At 36.6% G+C, this 23,296-nt stretch overlaps 1 protein-coding gene across 2 annotated transcripts in view; it reads right to left on the bottom strand.

Moving 5' to 3' along the window:
• Positions 1-23,296, bottom strand: part of DHX15 (DEAH-box helicase 15) — a 58,549-nt gene that overhangs the window by 33,332 nt on the left and 1,921 nt on the right. Inside the window, exons 1-3 of one of the 2 annotated variants that reach the window (XM_021679447.2) lie at positions 22,914-22,963; positions 18,125-18,560; positions 13,304-13,497 (exon numbers count right to left, since the gene is read on the bottom strand). In XM_021679447.2, the coding sequence (XP_021535122.1) occupies positions 13,304-13,497; positions 18,125-18,430 (500 nt within the window). In that variant the 5' untranslated portion in view covers positions 18,431-18,560; positions 22,914-22,963. Of the gene's footprint in view, positions 1-13,303; positions 13,498-18,124; positions 18,561-22,913; positions 22,964-23,296 lie in introns of those variants that run through there. The other variant, XM_021679446.2, reaches the window with a different exon arrangement.

The raw sequence follows: 23,296 nt of genomic DNA, 5'->3' as shown, positions 1-23,296 counted from the left end.
GGAGAGCACACGTGTGCACACGCACAAACAACAGCCAGAGGCGCAGAGGAAGAGAAAATCTCAAGCAGACTCCACACTGAGCGTGAAGCCAGAGTGGGGCTTGATCTCACAACCCTGAGATCTTGACCTGAGCCGAAACCAGGATTTGGAGGCTTAACCAACTGAGCCACCCAGGCGCCCCAGGTAGCCTTTTAAATCAGGGAAACAGAGCTAGACCCCCCAAGTACATCTGGATCTTCTATATAGAGAGATTTCTAAAAAACTCAACAACCCAGTACCAGATGCAAGTCACATAAGTGTCCCCCCAAAACAGGTATGTCCTTTTCCTCCTCCCTATCTTACTGTAACACTGAGTAATGCTCTAAGTGTGTACCAAAACTGAACAGATTTCTGCCATCCAACATCTTTCTCATGAGTCACCTCAAAATTCTAATTTTGTCTCTATTAGTATACCTTATTTAACATCTGAAAAACATACATTTTTGTTTTATTGGAAAACTACAGTTTGTTGGGCCTTCAGAGTTCTGGGACAATTCTTTGCTGTGTGTCACCAACAATCTTTATGGCATGCTTTCAATACTAGATTTCAGGTAGTCTTTTCCGTTGTTATCGTATTTACACACAGTAAATTTTTCTTTCTATGTGTGCCGTATGTCTGAAGTTTTGAAGTTCTAAACAAAAAGTGTGCCAGTATGAACATAAGCAGTTGATTTTAGGAATATTGGACTTTTCTTAAAGTACATTAATAGGCTTGAAGTACAGGCATGTTCACTGGCAAAAAATAGAGGGAATGAGGCTCTGGATTAAGACCCAAGTTCAATAGGTCAAATGTCAAAATAATAAAGACCAATCAACTGACCTGCCTATGTCAAGAACAGAGGCGAGGCTGAGAGCAAGACCACACACCTATCCCTCCCCAGGTTTCCCTCCCCCTCTGGGTTTGTCCTTCCATCTAGACTCCTCCAGCCTGTTGTCACTGTTGTTTACTTATGCTATAAAGAGGAAAACAGAAGGAAGGGTCCTACACTTTGCCTAATTAAGCCACTACCAGAATTACTGGCAACTTTAGCACAGTATTTGAGGTGATTTTCTTTCTTTATATTTAGAGTGACTTGATTCTGATTCTTTCTGTTGTTTTGTACGGAACAGCACTTTATCTGTGTATTAATTGTTCCCCTGTATCCTTTATGGTTTTTCCTTGTTTTCGTTTCTTTTTTAAATTATGCATGGAATTTTGTGTGTGTGTGAAATTAAGGTCTTTATTAATCCTGAGAAAAAAGAAAAGTCACCCAATGACTTGCTATACTACTAGATATATGAAGCCCTCTGCTTAAAAAAAAAAAAAAAAGGGTAACCAAACACAAAGCACAGAAAAAGGCAAAACCAGGGTACTGATGATCCTATAAAAGCCATAGCCATTTTCCTTTTAAGTTTTACTACCTTCCTTAGTACTAATGGAATATTTAACCAGACTAAGGCATCAGGGTGTCACAATAATAAAACTGTGATCACCCAATTTTGAAGTTTCAACAATAGGCTAATAATCAAAAACTGCATAGGAGAGTCAAACTCTGCATTTGACTGCATACCCTATTATCCAGTGTTCTTCTGTTTTGAAACAAAAACTTGCCTAAAGAGTCATCTGTATTACCTGTGAACTGGTTAGAAATACAAAACTTGGGTCTCACCCCTGATCTGCTTAATCAGAAATTGTGAAGATGAGGCATAGCAATCTGTTCAAACAAGCTTTCATGTGATTCTGATGCTTGCTGAAGTATGAGAAGCACCAGTCTAAATCAAGTTAAACAAGAGGCAGGTTAAATACATGCCTAAAGCAGCAAAAGATTCCTGAAGAGTAAGTCAGACACAGTTCATATTTTCAACCATGACTGTTTAATTAATAAAATAAACAAAAAAAAATTCAGTGTGCCGAGTAGTATGAACTTAGCTTGAGTATTTTTTTGCAGTGCGCACATGCAAATGGCATAGTACAACTACAAGCCAACTGCCAACCCTGATCCCTAGCCAATTTCACCAATTCCAATGTGAATAAAGTATGACAAAACATTACAGACTGCAAAGGTATTGTTTAGTTTTGTGTTTACATATATTTATAATTTTTTGAAAAATTTCTCAAGTTGTCTGGTTCAAAGAAAAAAATCATAAAGAAAAAAGATGCACAGAATGGTGAAAATGTTTCCCAAAATGTATACCAGAAATTTTTAATAAACTGTTATCAGATTATTCATAACTTTAATGAATGTCAGTAACTAATGCCTAAGTTAAAAGTAATGAAAAATTATGTCTATGTGGAGAAACAATCCCCAATAACTTAGTGTTATTTTCTCTGGTGTAGGAATGTATTAAGAGAGACATAGAGTGTAAACCTTCCTAAATCCCTACCTCAAACCTTATATCACCCTAAAAAAAGTTCCAAATTGATCAAAGATGTGTAAAACAAAAACAAAATATTAGAATACATGGATTCAAATAATTGTTCAATACACTGAATACTTCTTCAACTAATTCAATTAATTAAAAACACCTGTATAAAATTCAGGTTTCTACATGGCATGAAGTGTGATAAACAAAGCAAAGAAACATGGCAAAGTGAGCAAAAATTGGAACTTAAATCCAGAAGGCCAATTTTGTTAAGAAAATTGCAACTGATATCTAGAACGCTAATTCTGTTAAAAGCTCCTACAATCAATATAAAAAAGGCCAACTGACCACAGAAAGATGGACAAACTCCAAGTTTCACTAATCCTGTAATACTGTACATTTTTTCAAATTTACCTTCTCTGTGATTGGGATGCATTTTAAAATAGCACCTTACAAATGACAGTCAAGCAGGTAGCAATACTTACGGGAAGATGAGAAAAGCAATAGTCTGAGACCCAAAAAGAAACACAAATGGCTCATAAATACATATAAAGATGCTCAATTTCATACAAAAGAAATGCAAATTAAAACCATAATAATATTCCATTTTTCACTTACAATACTGACAAAGAATAAAAAAGTTCCACAATACAATGTTGGCAAGGATACAGAAAGACACTCATTTGCTCATTCCTTACTGGTCAGAGTAGATAAATCTCTACGGAAGGCGATCTGGCAGTAATAAAATTCAAACATACCCTGTAACCCAACCAATTTCATTTGTAGGGAATTCATTTCAGATATATACGTGTGCATGTGTGAAAAAATGTGTGTACAAGGTTTTGTTAGGAGGGTACTAGGACAAGTATTTTTTTTTTTAATTTTATTTATTTATTAGAGAGAAAGCACAAGCAGGGGGAAGGGGAGAAAGAAAGGGGGGGGAGTGAGAAGCAGACTCCCCGCTGAGCAGGGAGCCCTCCGTGGGGCTCCATCCCAGTACCCCAAGAACACTACACAAGCCGAAGGCAGACACTCAACTGACTGAGCCATCCAGGCACCCCAACAAGTGTTTTTAATAGCAAAAACTGCAAATCCGAGTGCCCATCAATAGAATAAAACAAACTATAGTCATTAAAAAAAATAAGGCAACTTTGTATTTACTGTTCTAGAACAATATAAGTGAAATCAGCAGCCATGTCTTGAACCAGCCCTGCTATAACAATTAAGTTAATATATTCCGAAAATCCTAGATAGGTAGTGCTCTTGCAATACTGTTAGGACCTGGTTACCTTTCAAAGTGCAGGCTTTATTCTGGCATAACTGCACATGCAGCTAAATCAAAACTGTGTTTCTATGGGGCGCCTAAGTGGCTCAGTCGTCAAGCGTCTGCCTTTGGCTCAGGTCATGATCCCAGGGTCCTGGGATCGAGCCCCACATTGGGCTCCCTGCTCTGTGGGGAAGCCTGCTTCTCCCTCTCCCACTCCCACCTGCTTGTGTTCCTTCTCTAGCTGTCAAATAAATAAATAAAATCTTTTAAGAAAAAAAACCTGTATTTCTAAAGAATCCAAAACTTGACTCAGCATGACCCAAAGAAATTCTTGGTAACTGCTTCGAAGTTTATTATAAATGACTGGCACTGTTTAATCTGAGTAATTAGATTTACTGCTTTCCAAATTACCTAGCAACACTTTACAAATACTTACACATAAAAGAATTACATGGAGATGAGGAGTAACACCACATACAGTGGTTAAGGATACACCCCTATTGCAAGACAAACCTAGGTTCAAGTCTGTGCCTTCTTCTTGGCATCTGATCTTAAACAAGATCAACTTCTCTAATACGCCATTTGTAAAATGAGAATATGGTGGCTTTTGTTTAAATTAAAAGAATGTATTTAGAGCACCTAGTATACCAATTGTTGGGCACCTGTTGAATACCCTATATAGAATTCTACGCTATGCTCTTAACTAACCTTTACCTAATAAATCCTTGGGATAACCTTACCTCTGTACAACATACTGTGGTAGCCACATTTCTGTCCCTACCAGTTGGATCAACATAATTATATTTGACATGAAATGGTAAGCTCTTAGTGTAGAAAAGAGAGTTGTACAGATGTTTCCTGTTATATGCTTCAGAAAAGCTCGAAAAAGATAAGTCACACACACAGTATCAGATGTGTGACGTAACTATAAAAAAGTGAAAGGGGTCTGGAATTCCAGAATTCAAGATTCAATTCTCTTGAATTCCAGAAAAGTAACACATATGTATTTTCCAAGTGTCTGAAGTTTAAATACCACTGTAAGATCTAGACATTTTAACTGCCTAAGTGAACTCCAAACAAAGGGCCCATATTCAAGAAAATGGTGTTCATCCTACATTAAAAGACTGATGAATGAATGTACAGGTTTTAAATTAAAATTTTAAAAAAGTTTAAGGTTTGTATAAATTTTTACTATTTACTACTAAAACTGTTAGATTAACTCACTACAATCCAATCAAGTCCTATGAGTGCCTCTATTAAAGAAAAACTACGCATATTAAAATGCCTGCACAAACAGTATGTAGTATTCTTTAAGTTACAATGGAGCAAGACTTCTGAAATAGACCATAACCAAAAAATATATATATTTTCCCTCTACCATATAACCTATTTTTGTTTAAAGCCCCTATCAGTACATGGGGCGCCTGGCTGGCTTAGTAGGTAGAGCATACAACGCTTGATCTCAGGGTTCTGAGTTTGAGCCCCATGTTGGGTGCAGAAATTATTATTTTTTTTTAAGATTTTATTTATTTATTTGACAGAGAGAGACAAAGAGAGAGAGGGGGGACACAAGCAGGGGGAGTGGGAGAGGGAGAAGCAGGATTCCCGTGGAGCAGGGAGCCCTATGAGGGCTTGACCCTAGGACCCTGGGATCATGACCTGAGCCAAAGGCAGACGCTTAACGACTGAGCCACCCAGGCACCCTGGGTGTAAAAATTACTTAAAAATAAAATCTCTAAAAAAAATAAAAGCAGCTCCTACCAACCAGTGGAATACTTTTTGAATGACAACAGTAAAAGAAACAGAAGAATGACAAAGCTAAAACAGCTTGCACTTAGCAGGAACTATATCAGAAGAAAAGAACTATATATAGTATTAGTGACTTTATAAAATACAGCTCTTCTCACTACTATAAATACAGTGAAGCCTGAACACCCACACCCTACCCATACTTCACAATGCCAACATTATGAAATGGTCAATTACCAACTTTTAAACATGTTCACAGAGAATGCTATTATACTTATTCAGTAACTACTGAGAGTCATCAAATTACCTTCCTCCAACAATTTCTTCCAATATCAGTTATTTCTATATGGCATAGGTACAAAAATGAAGCATAAGTCAGTTTAAAATGAAGTTATTTACCCCTTTTAGGTAATCTAGCTATTTTTGGATTCATCACTAACTTAAAGTCTTCAGTGTCCACAATGCTAGCACTGTATTTCTCAATTTATATAGTTCTATGATGTAAAAAAAAACAACTCTACAAACCTGATACATGTGAACACAGCAGTTAAAAAAAAAAAAGATATTTGGTTGTTTAATATTAAGATCTCCTAAAGGACAGCTTATGTATAATCCCCTAGCACAGTCCAAGTTTAGATTACTGTAGAACTTTAACATCTATTTATATATCCAGTCAAGAGAAGAGTAAACTACTTCCTTCTTTGGGTATAAACAGATATATTAACTTGCTACAGTAAATTGATTCAATTTGTTAAATGATACCCTATTTCCAGAGAACAATAATTATGTTCTTGCCTTAGGATTCAAAACAATTTATATTACCGTTTTTCCATACTCAACATGTGCTGCCACAGCACAACTAGCAGAGGAACTTCATTATGCATATTCCTTTCAGAGATACTATCTTTGCAAGGCTAAATTTTTGCTAGTCGCTCTAATAAAAAGCAAATATAAGGCAAATATCAGTGTAGAACAGTAAGTAAAGGTGGCAATGTCCAAACCAACTCCAAAGTTTAAAAAACTGATACCACACTAGAGGATAACGGTGGTTTAAGAATGAAATAAAAATATTTTTCTTCCAATGTGTGTGTGGTATTTGTTTAAAGGGCTAATTTAGGACATAAATACTTAATGACTGAACCAATAAATACATGGAATTCTGAGTCATTTCTTCTGGCCTAGGGTACCAAAAAAATTACTGAAACATTAAGCATGAAGCTGTGAACCAAGGTAGCACAGGAACTTCTACTCTCCCTAAAACCTAGCTCACTGAGTTAATCTGCAAGTCCCTCCACCCTTCTCAGCTCATCTATATAGTTCATGTGACTGAATCAAACTACGTTCTTAATTGCTTCACAGCTTAAGTCCCCAACCAAGTCAGAGAAGAACTAGTGACACTAACACAGTTCCTTTGCATACTTAATGTTCCTTTCACTTGTAAAGGGATAAGCAAACATTTATATAGGGCCAAGTTCAACTTGATACACTCGAACAATACTACTACTACAATCACAACAACCTATACATAGTATCGGTTACAAACAACAAACTACTAGATGTGAACAGTCACATGGAAAGGTACCACACAGTGTTTTGAATAATTTAGAATCTACCATGTTTCAATGCATTTATAATACCAAAAAAATGGACAAAAAGAAAGCAAACAGAAAACCGCAAACCCCACTTATAACCTGTGTAGACAGCCTCATAGTTCTGAGATCAGCATTCAAAGCATACAGCTTTATTTGGGCAAACAGCTAAAATATATGTGGTATGTTTCAGTTAGCTATGTAATCAAGCCAAAGAAATGGCTAAGAAGTTAACAGAAGGCAACCAAAATCACTTTTTCAAAACAGACTGCCCATTCCTCAAGTTCTCACAAGTTTTGAAGGAAATGCCTGTCATCCTCACAACAGAATTTACAGAAAGCTAGTATGAATGCATACATTTGATTTAATATTTTTTAAGATGTTAAGCACTATAAACAAAGAGCCTCCTAATAACTAAACCCTTGCCAAGTAGTGAAGTATAAACACAAAGATCAAATGTAATATATGCATACCTTTAGGAAATCAAGTTAGCTTTTATGAATGAATAAAAAACAAAGAATTCTAATACTAAGTGACGGCGATGAGTTTTCAATCTGACAGGAAATGCTTAAGTGGAAAATAACCACATTTATTCTTTATTACCACCCCTTTTCTAAAGATTTAGTAAAACTACCTTTATCTAATCCCAGTGCTATACTTGAATTAGAACACAGCCTACTATACAACAGATGTTCAATAAATTACTTTATAATTAATGTTTATATAATTCATGGTCTTTAAAGTACCAGGCCTATTTCACAGCTTACCTACAGCCCTAAAAGAATATTTGGATTCATTCATTCATTTCATAGTGACAAGTAATGTCCAAGTTTTAATTCAAGTTAAAACCCCCAAACTGTAATTCATGTGCTGCATTAAAAGGAACTTTATCAAGTTTTTGTTCTTTTTAATTAACTGGGTTAACTGGTTAATAAGATCCAATAATTTCTCAAACTGGAAATCTACCACCACTATCAGCAGCAGCAAAAGTAGAAATGTTGACTTAGCACTTGCTGGGCGATAGGAATTACTTTAAGGGCTGTACACAAATAAATGTATTTCATCTCAGAACAACCAATTGAGGTAGTTATTATCAGCTCTATCTTCTAAAAAAGCAATAAACACAGGGAGGTTAATTAACATTGCCAAGATCACAGCTAATAAGTGGCAAAGCTGGGACACAACTCCGGCCCTGTAATCTTAGTCTGTGGTTTAGGATGTATTTCCTTTTGATTCTCTTCTCAACTCATACACTTTTCAACAATGTTGCCTTATTGGAAACCCACTGTGGCATCTCTTAAGTGGTCCTTATGCAGTTGGTGCTTCTAACTCGGGCCCCAAACAATCTGCTATGGGAACGTGCTACAGCAATGCCTGGTAAATCCTCCCCAGTGTCAACCTTAAAGGTCCTGTACCAGCCAACTCCTTATTGTAGCAGTGTTCGTACTGGAATCTCGTATTTGCTATATATTTTTAGATTTTCTTTCATCTTCTTGTCTAGGTTGCCTTTTGGAGATTAAAAAATGTGTAAAGTTTCTAATTCGTATCATGTAGAATAGCACTTCTTTGGCTCGTTAGTTCAAAACTTTTCTCCCTTAAGCTTTAACAAGGGGTTTATCACACCTTTAGACCCCAAGTTCTGTTCGTTTCTCCTTATCACCTGATTATAGATATAAACTATGTCCTGTCCTTAACTTTTCTTGATTTTTCCAGCTGCTTGTCCTGAAGCTATATATATACGATAAACAACTCAGGAAGGTGCAGGTCTTACAAAACAAAGATGCGTCCTTGAAGAAAAGAGCTACAACACCTTCTGCTTCATAAACATTACCCCAGATTAATTCCTTAGCCTGTGACAGGTCCCAATATGGAAATGAATCTGACACCCAAAAGCAAAAGATTCAGAATAGAAGGCAAATTACAAATTATATACACCAAATCACCCTATCATCATACCCTCTCCACCAAGAAATCAGGAAAAATGTCTTTTCATGAAAAAGTTACCCGTTTTTCACATTTATGTTGAGGATTCACCCACAGTCTACAGTGTAGTGACAAATTTCACACTCCTCTGTTGCCTTTTCCATCTCAGGTTTTTTTTTTTTTGAAGTTCCATGCACAAGGCAAGTATACAGATATAGACGCAAACTCTTTCCCAAAGAGTTTACATTTACACTCCAACTAGGCAAGAGAAAGAAACCCATCTTTAATTATCTCTACTGTCCATAAACCAGTCTTGTATCATCTCGAGGGATCAGGCACGGAAATGCTGACTTACACAAATCATTTGGATACTTTAAAGAATACACAAACTGCAGTATCTCCTCAAGTAAAAAGTCCGTTTTTACCCCCTTCAGGAAAGTTTTTAAAAACGCTGTTTCATGGGCGCCTGGGTGGCTCAGTCGGTTAAGTGTCTGCCTTCGGCTCAGGTCATGATCCCAGGGTCCTGCGCTCGAGCCCTCCATCGGGCTCCCTGCTCAGGGAGTCAGCTTCTCCCTCTTCCCTCTGCCCCTCCCCCTGCTCATGTGCACACTCTAATTTGAGAGAGAGAGAATGAGAGAAAGAGAGCCCATGAGAGGGTGGGGAGCATCAGAGGGAGAAGCAGACTCCCCGCCAAGCAGGGAGCCCAATGAGGGACTCGATCCCAACACTCCAGGATCATGACCTGAGCCGAAGGCAGTCGCTTAACCAACTGAGCCACCCAGGCGCCCCTCTAATAAATAAAATCTTAAAAAAAAAAAAAAAAATGCTGTTCCATCTGCCAAGAAAGCTCTGCCCCCTGTACCCCAATCCCTACCCTGGCAAACCATTACTTTCAACTCAGGCCTTTATTCCATCTTCTCTTTTCAATTTGAATTGTCAAATCATGCCTTCATACAAACCCCAGTATTCTCTTTCAGAAGCCTAATCACAGTATGAAATTGTATTTACTTTATGCGGACAAGAACCAGATCTGCTTTTTAGTACTGTATCTAGCTAGCACTGTCCAACACAAAGAAGTCACTCAATTAACTGTACAACTAACTAAACATTACTTTATGTACATCACTGGGTTCCCTTAATATCAAAATATCTCAGAATTTTGCAGCTTGGGGGAGAGGGTACAAAAAGGAAATAACTAAATTAAGTACAAAATTACCAACTTCAAATAGTATATCTGCCTGAGGGTTCAAGACTATCAAACTGTTTTATTCCATAAAAAAAATTATCAGCCCCCTCAAAATAAATGAACAGATTTCTTAAAATTTGTCACAACTCCAAAGTGCTTAAAATCCACTCCAAGAGTATATCATCTCTTCTTTCTTAAAGTGAATTAAGATATTTGTCACTGACAAGTCACAAACTTGGCAACATCTTGCACAGACTGGTGTGCTCTTCTTTAGCTATCTCACTTGTTTTTTGGGGGGGTTTTGTTCATAATTTCCAAGCCAAAATGGAACATTAAGCATACTGCAAAAGGAATACTTCAGAAAAGTGGTGGGAGCAGGCAAAAATCGTAACAAATGAAATATAAAAACGATTTACACCTGTGGCGGCTTGAAAACTACTTGTCTACTGGGACTGGACAGGTTTTTAAGGCTAGCCTAACAGAGAGTGCACTAATTTATACTACATCCAATTATCTGAAAATAGCACAATATTAGATCTAGAATCTAGAATTTATGGATACATATCCCAAACACCAGAAAAAGTACCTTTGGACTCTTAATGTGAATAGAGATGATTTAAAGATACACTAATTTAACTAAGTACTCTCAAACAAATTTAATTAGTAAAAAGTATTTGTTTACTCTCAACAACGAAATCAGGAGGAGTATGGTTGAATTGAGTCCCTCAGGCAGAATCCTCAGAAGTTAGTCCTCTTTACCATTCTTCTATGGTGAAAATGAGAAGCCTGTTTTTCCGGCTAAATAATGGATTCCTAGGCATTTTAATATCCACACCTGACCCCTGAACAACACAGGTATGAACTGCACAGATCCACTCATACACAGATTTTTTTCAATAAATACAGTACAGGACTGTAAATTATTTTCTTATGATTTTTCCCATACCTTACTCTAAGAATATGGTAGATAATACATACATAACATACAAAATATGTGTTAACTGTTTGTTATTGGTGAAGTGAATAGCAGGCTATTAGGTAACTTGTGGGGAAGTCAGGTTAGACACAGATTTGTGCAGGGGAGGGGGGTTTGCTTCTAACCCCTATGGCTCAAAGGTCAACTGTGTATGAGAATAGCTAAAGGAGGAGACTGATAGCTGTCATAAGTATTCACTCTTCCTACCCAATTAACTATGTAACTGATCCTCCTTAAGATAAGGTTCTAGCTGTTTTTAATATCTGGGGTTCTCAAGAAAGGAGCTGATAGATGACTTTAATATAAAATACATCTAGGGATTCATAACAACACTCCATTTGGTGAAGCATTCCTACTGTCAAAACTATCATTCGTTCCATACTATTAAATAGGATTTAGTATCACTGAAATACAACATTAGGTTAGCTTCTAGCTCTTCAGATTCTAGAAGATATCCCAGTAAGTTTGCCCTGTCCAGAATTAAGTATGCTTTTTTTGTTTAAAGTTTAGTTATAGCCTCTGGGAACCATTTCATAAGAAAACATCACAATGCCAAAAATACGTTCATTCTGATCTATCGAAACCATTTATACGTTACTCGTCATTCCCTATTAACGGAGCCAAAATCTTTCACAAGCATACATCTTTTGAAAGCCTACCACTTCCTAACACACACACACACACACACACACTCTCTCTCTCTCTCTCTCTCTCTCTCTCTCTCTCTCTGACCCAGTATTACATGTAACTTTCCTCTCACAATTTCCAAATTCCGTTTTCCCTGCTCAACTGTGGCTTGCCAAGAAACATTTAATACTTAGTGAATCAAATGTCAAAATAATTATTTCTCCTAAAGATGAGTAAAATCTGCCCTTTACTGTCCCTCAAGTCTTTGACATTATCTGCATTTTAAATTAGTATGAAATCTTAAGTTATGATTTTATGTAATTCTGTCATCAATTATATCGTAGTTACAAGTGAATAATGATTATCACTAAACTAAAAAGATGTACTCAATGAAGCTTAAGATATAAACCAAAAACATGCCTTAAAGTCAGACAAGCTGATTTAAATAATTGTCCAGCTGCTATTAATAATACTGAATTCTTTAACCTGAAGTTCTAATAATACTTATCAAAGAAACTAGAAAAAACTGACATGAAACTTGAACCATGATTGGATGTTTTGATTAAGGAAATTTTTAAAGTTATGAATACCACAGCTATATAAGAAACTGTATCTTTGACTTACGTACACTGAAATATTTAGAGATGAAAGTATATAATGTCTAAGATTTGCTTCAAATTATATGGGACAGGGAAAGGTTGGATATGGATGAAACAAGACTGGCCATGGTTGAAGATGCATGATAAACATGTGGGAGTTCATTATACTATTGTACTTCTGCATACATTTGAAAATTTCTGTAATATATTATTTCCCCCATAAGACTGTATGTATTTCTGCCATCAATGACTCATTTCACTGCCCATGTAACATTTTGTTCCAAAACTGTCTTTTAAAAACCTCAGGGAGATGACATCGTGAGAAAGAAATCATTTTTTAAAAATGATTTAAATGTCACATATATATACAGAATAAATAGAAGCAATAAAAAGGGAAGATTTTTCAAAAGAATTACCGTCAGGCAACATGTCTCACAACTTACGCAGAATATAAGTGTAAGATGAAAAAAATTAGGACGGTTAAAGAAAGTATTAGAAAGAAGCTCAATGTGGTAGTCAATCATGCACCACAGCCATAAATGAAAAGGTAAAGGACTTTGAGGAGACTCCCAAGAGTATATTACACAACAAAAGATTCCTCCTTTTAGCTCATAACATATGTACAGTAATAGCTATATAATTAACATTAAAAGCCCTATCCCCCAAATAATTTCTATCCCATCCCACACATCATTCTTTCTAAAAATAACTTTTACTAAGATGTATCACTTTTCTATCACATTTAAATGCTAGAACATTTCACCTAAGACACAGCACCAAGTAACTAAAATCTGACCTCTGAAGCTCATTGTCTACTGAACAGCTATATATATTACTAGCAAAAAAGAGAATCCATCTTAAAAAGTCACTTATAAGTCTAAGAAGGTCTTCTCTGGACTATCTTAAATTTGGATGATTTGAGACTCCCCCAGCAAAGCCCTCTATCTAGTGGCAGAAAACTAGAAGTAGAGAAATAAAGTATGCATTTTTAAAGAGAGTACTTACTTAAGAATGGTTTTTGCACTACTGCAGTCTTCAAATCGAATGGAGTAACCAACTTCCTGGCCCAACATTACATCCATTTCATCAGCAACTCTCTGAGCCACACTCATTGCAGCCACTCTCCTGGGTTGGGTACAGGCAACTCCTCTCTTGGGTCCTGGTAATGATCGCATGTACTCCACACACCACTGTGGAATCTATCAAATAATTTCACATTTAAATTAATTCTAGTCTGCCTGCATATCAGGTATATTTAACATGTAGTATTTTATTGCGTTCCAATTAATTTAAAACAAAAATCAATTAGGCACACCACAAAGTATTAAGACTCAAACTTAGAGCATATCATGAACTCTCCAAGCCAGGAGGGGTCATACACTGATATGACTCCTGAGCAGGCTAGGCCCACTGAGGCTGTGCTGGATACGCTCTACAGCGTCAACTGTTCCATCCTTAAACATTTCTCTATACCCTGGAAAAAAACCCAACTTATGAAAAATTCTACTTTATAATATATGTGAGTTTCCACAAATTTTCTCAGAAATTATTAAATTCTTATACAATTTGAATTACAAAATGCAGGTGAAAATAGATCACAACCCCTTGTGGTTACAGAGATATGACTTCTTAAGTCAATTCAAATTTGGTTTGTAAGCTAGCAGAATCTGACCCCTATTCTTCTGCCTTCAGGAGAGGTAAGGTATGCACAACAGAACACCTTAGGTGCCATCTTAAAAGTCAATTTCAGTAACTGTCAATCTCAAATTCAATGGCCCCTAAAGATTCAAGAAAACACACCAACAAGCACAAGTTGGTTGGCTGCCATGACAACAGCGCATTTCCTCCTTGTTCCATTATCAACAGAAGCTAATAGAACCTCTAATTTCATGGCTCTTCACTCACTTACCTGGGTAAGAACCATGGGAAAAATCTAAGTAATCACTACATTACATGGGAATCCACTGCATTAAAGTCATGATGGGTCTCCATCAAAGCGTCCAAAAGTCTGTCAAACTCAAATGCTAAAGAAAATGTGAGTGGCAGGGGTTTCAGTACCAGATTTGTACAAAGGCACTTTTAAGAACACTGGTTGCCATACCATTACTACATTTTAGTTAGGTTACTTCTGCAATTTGGGGATAACTGTCTTCACTTACAAATATCTAAAAGGGGAGGGGTGACTATGTGGCTTCTCTAAGAATGTAATTAACAATGTGTATCTTTAAAGGACTTAAAATGAACAGAAATAAATACTACCCTAAAAGAGAAGGGTCTCTCTAGGTCTGTAAATCCACAAACCAAAGTTTAAGTGGTTTTCCAGCAAAGTTTTATACATTTATCTTCATTTCAACAAGTCTCTTACAAAGGCAAAATGTACTTTATAAGACCAAACAAAATGAAATTCAAAGAAACATTTACCATTCAGTTAAAACTATTTAAAACTATTTTGGAATTCTCAAGGCAAGAATATTCAAAGTTTTTTAAGTTCACTCCAGTGAAATGGACAACTTACTCCCACTTTAAAAGCAAGATAAACACTTTTGGCTAATTCAGCAGTTTTTGAACTTTTGATCTCAGGACTTCTTAAACTCTTAAAATAACCAAGGAGGCCACAAATAACTAATAGACTTACTATATGAGGAAATTAAAACCGAAACACTTTTAGAATATTTATTAATTCCTAACAATAAAAACCCATTCTATGCTAACAGGAACATTTTCTATGAAAAAATAATTACATCTTCCAAACAAAAAAAAGAAAAAGAAAAAATTAGCAGTAAGAGTACATTGTTTTGCATTTTTGCATATCTCTAATGTCTAGCTTAATAGAAGACTGTTGGATTCTCTTATCGGCTTCAATTTTGAATGTGTTGCACTACTTTTGTTTTGTTGGAAGTATACAAAGAAAATCCCAGGACCTTTCTCTGAAAGAGTTTCAGGAACCTTCAAGGGTTCCCGGACAATATTTGGAAAACGGCGCAGTCAATGCATCTATTCACATGTCTAAGAACAGCATTAAGAAGGGAAGCAGGAACTGAAATATGCAGTGTACTAACCTATTCAAGCCAGGGATCATTCCTTCCTTTCAGCTTCTTCTCTTCCTCCATTTGAGGCTACCTCCCTAAAAACTGATCCTCAGCCCTCTAGTCTGACTGGTCTTACTTATTCTCCTGACTTCTACTATTACCTATAACACAGTGACAATCCTAACTATGTTTCCCATCCTAACCTAGTGGTCATTTCCACGTGAGGAATGAATATTTTACTGATACCCCAAATTCAACAAGTTCAAAAACAAAACCATTTCACACCTTCCTCCAATACTTATTAATCCCTCCCATGTCCCATCAGTAATATTAACATCCTAACTCCAATCTACTGTTTATTCTCCATTCTACTACCTTATATGCAGTCAAATTTTTGTTATGACTTCCTACGTAGTCTGTCATCAACATTCTCACTACACAGAGGACATTTTTGTAAAAATCCCTATCAAAAAGCTCTGACGGCTCCCCGATCTACCGCCTGATACACTGAGGCACAGCCTGCTGTTCCAGTCTCACCTGCCCCATCTCCCTCTTCATACACCCTATATGCTGGCCGGAGCATACAAAGCCTTCTCTTCTCTGAACTTGGGCCTCCGTTCACCCTGAACTGGCTTTAGTTTCTTATATATGGATATAGTATGAATATACCAAGTTGCGATGCAAAATGACTTTTACTGTGAGTCTCAGTCAAAAGAGTCAATACCTGAGATTTTGTTTGGAGGGTCTCATTTTCTGACAGGCACAAAAAGATAACCAAAAATGGCTTACTCTTAATGGTTTTGAGTCAAAAATTTTAATAGGAGCATGCCAAAAAAACATTTGGGTAAGAAATTCACTATTTAAGCTGTTCAGCTTCCCTCTGAACTCCCCAATTGCCCTGCAATCCTAAGTACACAAAAACAAACAATAAAAAACACCACAAATATTCATCCAAATAATCACAAACCTCTCATTTTGAATTTGACTTGACCTTCTAAATTAAGTGCTACTAAAGAAACTCGTCTCTGGAACAAGGTTAACCACGTGGGTAAGATCAAACAATAGCAGAATGAAGTAACTATAACTTTGGCTATAAAACAAAGAGACAAGGCTTTAAATACTGAACCCACCTAAATCTACTATGTAACCACAGGCAACCCACTAAACCTCTAAGATTCTTATGAATCTAAGGCTCATTTTGCTCATTGTAAAATGGTGATTAACAACTTCCTTGTAGTGTTCCTGAAACAAATACATACAAAGGACATAGCACCTAGCTTTATCCAATTGCTAATTAAATACTACGCAAAGCAGATAAACCAGTTGAAATAATTCTTTAAAATACTAAATCTTTGGGCGCCTGGGTGGCTCAGTCGGTTAAGCGTCTGCCTTCGGCTCAGGTCATGATCCTGGAGTCCCGGGATCGAGTCCCGCATCGGGCTCCCTGCTCGGCAGGGAGTCTGCTTCTCCCTCTGACCCTCCCCCCTCTCATGCTCTCTCTCTCGCTATCTCATTCTCTCTCAAATAAATAAATAAAATCTTTAAAAAAAAAAAAAATAAAATAAAAAAAAAAATAAAATACTAAATCTTTAAAATAAGTTTAAAATTATATCTTTTCATACATTATTTAAATTTCCACACGGTGATAAAAATAAACCTATCAGTTTCAGTTCCTAACATCAACACTAAGTTTTTTTCACTTACAAAGAACAACCATATTCACTAATGCTCAGTCTTTAAAAGCTTTCTATTCCGGCTGCCATTGTAGCCTTCAAAATATCTCCATGATATACCCAAATTGATAGGTTTGTGGCATACGTAACTTAAAAAAAAAAATGGTAACTTGTATATGCAGTATGCTCAATTATAAACATGTATCACAGGAACATAAACATGGAAAACAAGCCAGGAAGAAACACAATATAATAATAATGACCTCTACATGGTAAGAGGAGTTATTAAATTCATTTCGACACTTCCTGGATTTTCCAGATTTTCTACAATGGCCAGGGACTACTACTTTTGTAATCTCTTAGAAATTCTTAACTGGTGGTCAGGCTCAAACATACGAAAATATGGTTAACACCTCACTGGTAACAGGAAATGCAAATTAAAAATTACACCAAAATACCATTTTTCACGTATCAGATTCATAAAAATTCAAATTCCGTAGTATACTCTATTGGATCTACTTGCTCATGAAAAACAACCATTAGAAGCAGCCTAGAGGTCTGTAAGATGGGCCCAGTAAACAATGGTTCATCCATTTTTGAAAAATATCCTAGATTTATTACTAACAAGACACTAGTGCTTACTGCGATGTGTCTCCGGGGCTGTTTAACTAGATGGATGTGGAGGTCACGGGCAAAGAGACTTCATTTAGCTCTTCCATTTTAAAAAAAAAGGATAATCGTCACATGGTTCAAAACAAACAAACAAACAAGAATAACAAAAACAAAACTGCCCCAATGGTTCAAATCTCTACACTCGAGCAATGGAAAACAAAATCTGTACCTCCAAATTTGTACCACCCCAGAGTCAAAGTGGCCAGAAAGCATCATTCTGCCATACTTAAAGTTAACAGCACTGCTACTTTCCCCTAGACTCAGGAAAATAGGCACTCCCTACAAGATGCCCACTCTGGGTGTCACTAAAAAGTGCTAAGCGTCTAAGCAGCTCTTCTTCGGGATGTTTCTACCAGGAAGACAAGGTGAAGGACTAGTAGGATCAAATAAGCAACATTTAGTAAACATGAACATTAATACAGTAGGTACCAAGGTAAACAGTAGTAACTCACCTGTGTTGTTTTACCAGACCCAGTCTCACCAACCAGTACAAAGGACTGATGTCTAACCAGAATGTCTGTAAACCTATCCTTGTATTCCCAAACAGGGAGCTGAAGCCGTTTCTTTAGAATATCATAGTATCGAGGAGTATGGGGTAGGTTGGTAAATGGATTAATGCACTGTGGAAGTGATGTGTGTCCTGCATGGCCGGTGTGTGTTGAATGAGCAGAATGTGTCGAATGTGTTGAATGTGCAGAGTGGGTTGAGTGAGCTGAATGGGAAGCTTTTAAAGGTGGTAATCCAGCACTGATAAGCATAGCATTAGTCGAAGCTCGCAATTCCTTCTCCTTTTCTTTCTCCCTCTCCCGCTCTCTATCTCCTCTATCACGTTCTCGGTCTCGATCTTTAGACCGATCTTCACGATCCCGGTCACGATCTCGATCCTTCCTAAAAATAAAAATTTAGAATTCAGATTCTGAATTTTACGCAAAATGTTCTTGGCAGTGTTATAGTCACAAAGAATGAAACGTCCAACAGCCAAATGAATAAACCAATGAAAAACTCAATAATGAAAAAGACCTTATAATCAAGAATTCTCCATGCCTCACCCATAAACATCTTTCCCTCTTTGATGAGACCTCAAATTCTGTTAAGGGGCAGTCTCTTTCCACACCTTTAACCACCAGCTGAGAGAACACAAGTCTGAGAACTCAGACTAGATTGAGTAAAGTAAAATCCCTTCCTACTTAGACAGGAGAAGTTAAAGACTGAGGGCAAGGTGGGGAAAAGGTAGGAGGAAATAAAGCAAAAAGAGGATGCCATCACAATTTTCCCCAGACTCTCTTTTTAGTTACATTAAAAGGTATGTTCAAAATTCAAAACTGCTTCTGGACACAAAGACAATTCTCTTTCACTAACGATAATATAAACACGAATTAAAAGACTGTAGGTGAGTTTGCTTTCAAGTTACACTCTACAGCACTTTCCCAATTTTGTTTAATAAGCATATATTTGTCCTATTGAAAAACTAAAATTAAAAACATCTTCATTCTTTTGTTTTCATCTGCACAATATCCTCAAGAGCAACTGCAAAACTGTGTAAACCTATGTATACTTTGGACATCCATCAAGTGAAACATAACCATTAAAAACAAGCTCCACTGAACAACAGTAAGTTGTTTTAGAATGTCAAAATAATGCAGATGGCCACTATATTAAATCTAGGTCAACTTTAAGTACTCAATTTTAGTATCTACTTCCAGTTACCAGACATGATTCCCGAAACAATAATAATTTTTAAATAATCTCTGCTTGGGCGCCTGGGTGGCTCAGTTGGTTAAGCGACTGCCTTCGGCTCAGGTCATGATCCTGGAGTCCCGGGATCGAGTCCCGCATCGGGCTCCCTGCTCGGCAGGGAGTCTGCTTTGCCCTCCGACCCTATCCCCTCTCATGTGTTCTCTCTCATTCTCTCTCTCTCAAATAAATAAATAAAATCTTTAAAAAAAATAAATAAATAAATAAATAAATAAATAAATAAATAAATAAATAATCTCTGCTTATTTATTCTACTAATCCAGTTTACTTCAGACCAAATCCTATAGCAAACTTGCCACAAGGTATCTGGACCCAGACTTGAAATAGTGAGGCAACATAAAGCTGTTAAGACAAGCCACTAAACATGTCGTTATTCCTTATCTATAAGACACAAAAGACATACAAATTTACATGTACCAATTATCAGTAGCGAGTAGGAAAGACCATTCATTCTCTATAATAGCACATCAGCAGGACAACAGAAAACCCTTGGTAGAATACAGCTAAAATTCTAGAGCCAGCAGGAGTTAGGATGGTTCCAATTACAGAAATGGTAAGCAGACCAATTGCATTTTATTTTGTCCTTCCTAAAATATAATTGTATTCCATAGGAATTTAAAGAAAAGCTTTATCATGTGTATAAACACATACACACACCTTTCATATATATACTTTCATATAACAACATACATACTTTTCGTATAAATATAAAATACATATATGAAAAGTGACCCTCCTTTCTCCAATCCCACTGTTCACCTTCTACAGAATCACAGGACACACAAGCTAGGATTGAAGCCTTTCATCCTATCTCGCACGAGAAAGTCAAAGGGAAAAAAAACCCAAAGGATAACCTAATAAACATAAAAAATCAAGTCTCAGAACTCACAGCTTCCTGGCCTATCTTTGAAATATGCCATCAACCATCTTTGCTTTTCTCATTCTGCCTCTGGTCTAAGGTGCTCATTAATTATTTATATTGCCCCAAAAATGAATGAGAAAGTTTCTAACAGGGTATACGGAAATGTGCCCAGCAAAGTGAGAAGCACTGTAGCCATGAATGGTTCAAAGACCATGCATCTTAAAGGTCACAGAACATAAAAGAACCCTTAAAGAACATCTGGTCTAAATGCAAAGGATTCATATTTCTAGTACTCTAGAAGTGGGGTGGGACAGAAGACCATTATATGATCACCAAGAGACAACAGGACAAAAATAGAAGTTTAATGAACTTCTATACTCCTAGCACCAGGCACTTAACATATATGAACCTAACCTTTCCAGAGTTATAAAATATGGGGGATGGAGAGTGATCGACAAAGTAAATCATAACACTTTGCTTTGCTACAGTAATATCTATACAAAGATGTTTTTCAAGGGCCTACTTCACCAGAAACTTCATTACCAAAAACAACTACAGCATAGGGAGCATAAAATACATTCTAAGGACACAAAAATTTAACTGTCGACCAAAAAAATGGGGGCAAAAAGAGTAAAAAAAGGAGCACTGAGACCACAGCTGGGTGTAAGCCTCAATTTACTATCTGCAAAGAGACAAGTATTAATAAAATAGTCTGAGATTAAAATAAGGCAACAGGAAGGATGCAGAAAGCAAATCCAATCATCTTGAAATGTTGCCCAAGATTCAAACTATCTACTTTCAATAGGGGAGGGAGGATAAAAGACAGCTGAGGGATCTCTCAAACTCATTACTTCATAAATAATGTGTAGACTACCATGTGTATGTTTTCTTTTCTTTTTTTTTTTAGTTTATTTAAGAGAGAGACAGACAGAGGGACAAGCAGACTCTGGCTAAGCGCAGACCCCGACTCGGGACTGGATCCCACAACCCTGACATCATCACCTGAGCCAAAAATCAAGACTCAGGGGCTTAACCCACTGAACCACCCGGGCAACCCCGCCTGTTTTCTGTTTTTAAACAGGCACTTTCATTAGACAGGAGTTTTACTGTTAAAAACACTGAGTAAAAAGCAGTGCTTTATTGATCACACAGCCACAATCCTGGCAGGTAGACACAATTATGACACAGTTGTTAAGCACATGTTTCTTAACTGTCTCAGTTCAATCCTGGCTCAACACTTAAGCTAACTATATGACCACAGTTATTTCTTTCCACGTCTATAAAATGTGGCTCTTCATAGATCTTGTGCAGTATTTCAAGAATTAAATGAGTTAATACATGTAATGTGCTTAAAGTTGTGCCTGGAACAGTGTAAGTGCCTGATAAATATTGCTTATCACTGAAGGGTTTTTTTGTTTGTTTATTTATAATACCATGTTAAAATTCTACATGGAGTAACAGGTACTACAGTACTGCTAATGAAGATGTAAAAACTGGTTATCAAAATCAGAATATTTTAAATACGCATTGCTTTTTATCTGGCAATCTCACTTCAGGAACTTCAAAGGATGTAAGTATGCAAATATGTATACATGAGGATGTTCTTCATCCCTTTCACTTGTAAAACAATAAAGACTGGGAAACTACCTAAACACCAAAGAACAGGAAAGTGGGTAGATAAGTTATGATACCCTTTTTGAGTGGAATATTATACAGCCAATGAAAAGGATAATGCATATCTATTCTAGTTTATGATACATTTCTTAGTAAATGAAAATCAAAACACAAAACAACCCATATTGAAACATCTCACTGATACTAAACATTAGTTTATATTTGTGAATAAACATGCAAAGACTAAAAACAATGTTCATCAAGTGGTTAAAGATGAGAATGAAGATCTCAGGGAAATTTTTTGCTTTTCTTTATTTTTTTCTGTATGGACATTTCTTGTCTTCCCTGGGGCAAGTCACTTAACCTCACCTATATCATAGGACTGCAGTGAAAATGTGGTTATACATATCTAGCACCCAGAATAGTTTTGGGAGCACAGTATGTATTCTACATATGCTGTATTTGTTTCACTTTTCCACACTTGAGGAGAAAGGCTCTTATTAGGAAGTAATCTCCAAAACAAACATCAAAATGGAAAGTGTCCTTACGTTCGCAAAGTTTTTTCCATACTTCAGTTGGCTTGTTAATAATTATATAAAGCAAATGTTGTGGTATGATGAAAAAAGTAATAAGGTCAGTATGTAACAGAAACCTTCAACTTCTCTACCTGACCTCCAAATAAAAATACAGCAAGAATAAGTAACGCCATATACTGTTTGGGAACCTGAATCTAAATGAAATCTCCCACCAAATTACCTTCCTTCTCAGTAATGGAGTTCATTGTGGACTGGCAAGCTTCTCTCCCTTAGATAAAACCACTTGTTAATAACTATCAGAGCTTAAAAACAAACAAAAAAACCCCAACTTCAAGATTGCATGGCAGTGAACAAAAGTGACTTTCGAAATTATCGAAGAGAGGAGGGGAAAAAAACCCAAACACTATTAACAATTGTAACCCACTGCTAAAGAATTAGTTGTATGAGAAGTGATACAGAAATGTGTATACAAACCTCTCCAGAATTATCTCAGAACTTGGGCTCTATTCCAAAGATGAACTCTCCTTTACCAACAGGTAGGTATCATATAATACCAAGAGAATCATAAGGTCACCATCATAGACCTAAAAAAATCCACATTTTTACTAAGGCTATCTGTTTTGCAAGAAAAAGGGAGCAACCCCATATATATGTCTGTCATGGGGCCACTAATCCCAAAGCATTTAATGGTGCACATACATACAAATATGAATAAATGAATTCATTGCATCCTAGTGTCTTTTGTTCAATTTGACTCTTGCGAGACATCAGTTGCATCTTAGGCAGATGACATGCCAATTTATTTTTACCTCACAGGAACCAAGAACCAAGTGTTCCCTACTTTACCAACCCATTAC

The sequence above is a fragment of the Neomonachus schauinslandi genome, chromosome 2, assembly GCF_002201575.2.
Source record: "Neomonachus schauinslandi chromosome 2, ASM220157v2, whole genome shotgun sequence".
NCBI lineage: Eukaryota > Metazoa > Chordata > Mammalia > Carnivora > Phocidae > Neomonachus > Neomonachus schauinslandi.
This window is presented reverse-complemented; position numbering and strand designations above follow the sequence as displayed.